Here is a 2,277-nt window from a genome sequence, read left to right as displayed (position 1 = left end):
GTCCCACTTCTGGGGTCGTGTAGAAATCAGTGTGACTTTGGAACCGAGCCTGGCTAGAGTTGGGCTCAGTCAGCTTACCAACCTAGCCTCGCCTTCTCTATCTGTACAGTGGACCCTTGACCCACCTCCTCCCCAGGTTCTTGAGAGGGCCCCAGGCAGCCAGCCACAGGCTTGGTGGCTGGAGGGATGTCAACTGCTGGCCAACGTTTCTCAAGCCCCCTCCCTCTCTCCCCATCCCTCTGTGAATTCTCACAAGAACTCCAAAGGCAGACTGTCATGACACCCACTTTAAGGACTAGAAAAGTGAGATACGTAGAGGGTCGGTCTTGGAGCTTCCTCGGCAGTCCTGTGGTTAGGACTGTGCACTCAGTGCAGGGGGCATGGATTTGATCCCTGGTGAGGGAACTAAAGTCCCACATGTTGCATGTCATACCCAAAAGGCTCCCCCAAAAGGCTGAATCTTCCCCAGGGTCACCCAGCTGTGGATCCAAGGCTTCTGGCTGAGAAGTGTGTGTCGGGGGAGCTTATGGGGGTCTGGAGCCCCCAGGGTTCCCTAATGGTCCCACAGCTCGTGTTCAGTGTCAGCTGCCTCAGTAGGGGCCTGGGGGCCTGGAGATGGTGGCAGCGTGGTCACCTGGCCGGAGTTACCTGGGCCTCAGCTGCAACCCCATCAAGAACACTGGAGCCCTGAAGCCCCTTGAGAGCCCGAGGATGGAGGGCAGGCAGTCCGGCTCCTGGATGTCCAGGTGGGATAGGTCCTAAGGGCACCAGATCTCCCTACTGCCCTTCCCAGGAGAAGCAGAAGGGCCTTCGGAACCTGGAAGTGTTCAACTTCGAGGAGACACAGCGGCCACACTAACGGGAGCAGGTGTTTGAGCCGATACCCCAGCTAGGCTTTACCTGGATGGCTTCCATGTTGAGGACCTTGCTTGGCTCTGAGACTGAGAGATGAAGATTCTGAGGAGGACTCGGGGAGGACAGGAAAGGAGAAAAGAGGAAGACAGGAGGCTGCTGCTGGGTGAGGGGTGGGGCCCGGGGACTTCCCCCCAGGGGGTGACCAGTGTCTTGTTGGTGGCAGACAGAGGACAACCCTGATAACTTGGAAGATGGAGGAGGTAAGGGATGAAACGGGGTGGGGTGGGGCTAGGAGTCGCTGGGTTCTTGCTCACAGGATGTCTAGGTTCCCCAGGAGGAAGAGGAGAGGGATGGTGAGTGTGGCCCTGATAGGAAGAGTGGAAGATGTGCAAGATGGGGCCCTGTGGGCTACTAGGAGGACAGGATCTTCATCCAGAGAGCTGAGAGGAGTGATAGGGGTACTAGGCATGGGAAGGGGCACGATTGGAAGAGACTTGTTTCCAGGGGTCTTCAGACTGGATGGAAGTGGGAGCGGGGGGTGGAGGACTGCTTCTGGTGCCCAGGACCAAGCAAGATGAGGTCTGGGCTAGGGGGCCACAGGGCTGGAAGGGAGAAAGATGTAGCAGGTAAAGCCAGGCCCAGAGGGATGGGGCTTCCATACCCTGGAGGTTCGACCCTCAGGGTTCTGGTGACAGCAGCTGTGGGACCAGATTTTGAACCCTGGCCCCCACCTGACTCCCAGGAAGAAAAGGAAGGAGAGAACCTATATGGGGGAGAGGAGGAGGGAGGGAGCCAGGCTCTGGAGGACTGGCCAACACCCAGCCTCATCCTCAGGGCTGGAGATAAAAGGGGAGATGGGCAGCCCACAGTGACAGTCCAGAGGACAGGGAGGGAGAGTGGCTATGAGGCCTAAGCCCCAGCCTGCCACACAGCGTCCAGCCCGGGTGACCTGGCACCACTTTTGCCAGGATTGCTCTGTCACCTCCCTGAGGGTTGGCACAGGCCTCAGGATCTGGGGGGTTCTGGCTGGGTGCTCCTGGGACTTTTCAAATAAAACTGGCAAGTGCCATCTCATCTGGTTTCTGGAAGTGGTAGGACAGAAGGGAAGGTCACCAACAGCTGTCCCAGGGTTGAGGTGACAGGGGAGGCGGGACACAGGTGGGCAGTGAGGGGGGACCTGCCTCCTCCCAAGGTGGCGGTGCCCCAGGACTGCAGTGGAGGAGCAAGGGACCCAGACACACGGCACATCTACAGCTGGCTCATCTGCCTCTTTTATTGCCCCCCACCCCTGCATCTCAGGCTTTCCCTAAAACGACACCATTACCCACAGCCCGCTCCCTACGCGGCGGCGTTCAGAGCGGCGAGAAAACCGGACACTCCCCCTCAGACAGCAGCGGCGATGCCTTGGATGCCAGCGGGGCC

The 2,277-nt window shown here is 59.1% G+C and overlaps 1 protein-coding gene across 1 annotated transcript in view; it reads right to left on the bottom strand.

Annotated features, from left to right (window-relative positions):
- Positions 1-2,105: 2,105 nt before the first annotated feature.
- The window catches only part of ZNF414 (zinc finger protein 414), a 3,894-nt gene continuing 3,722 nt past the window's right edge, over positions 2,106-2,277 (bottom strand). Inside the window, exon 7 of the mRNA XM_010828475.1 lies at positions 2,106-2,272. Within this exon, the coding sequence (XP_010826777.1) occupies positions 2,208-2,272 (65 nt within the window). The 3' untranslated portion in view covers positions 2,106-2,207. The remainder of the gene's footprint in view (positions 2,273-2,277) is intronic.

Source organism: Bison bison, unplaced genomic scaffold (genome assembly GCF_000754665.1).
Source record: "Bison bison bison isolate TAMUID 2011002044 unplaced genomic scaffold, Bison_UMD1.0 scf7180017864492, whole genome shotgun sequence".
Taxonomy (NCBI): domain Eukaryota; kingdom Metazoa; phylum Chordata; class Mammalia; order Artiodactyla; family Bovidae; genus Bison; species Bison bison.
Note: the sequence above shows the minus strand (reverse complement) of the source record. Positions and strands in the feature narration are given on the sequence as shown.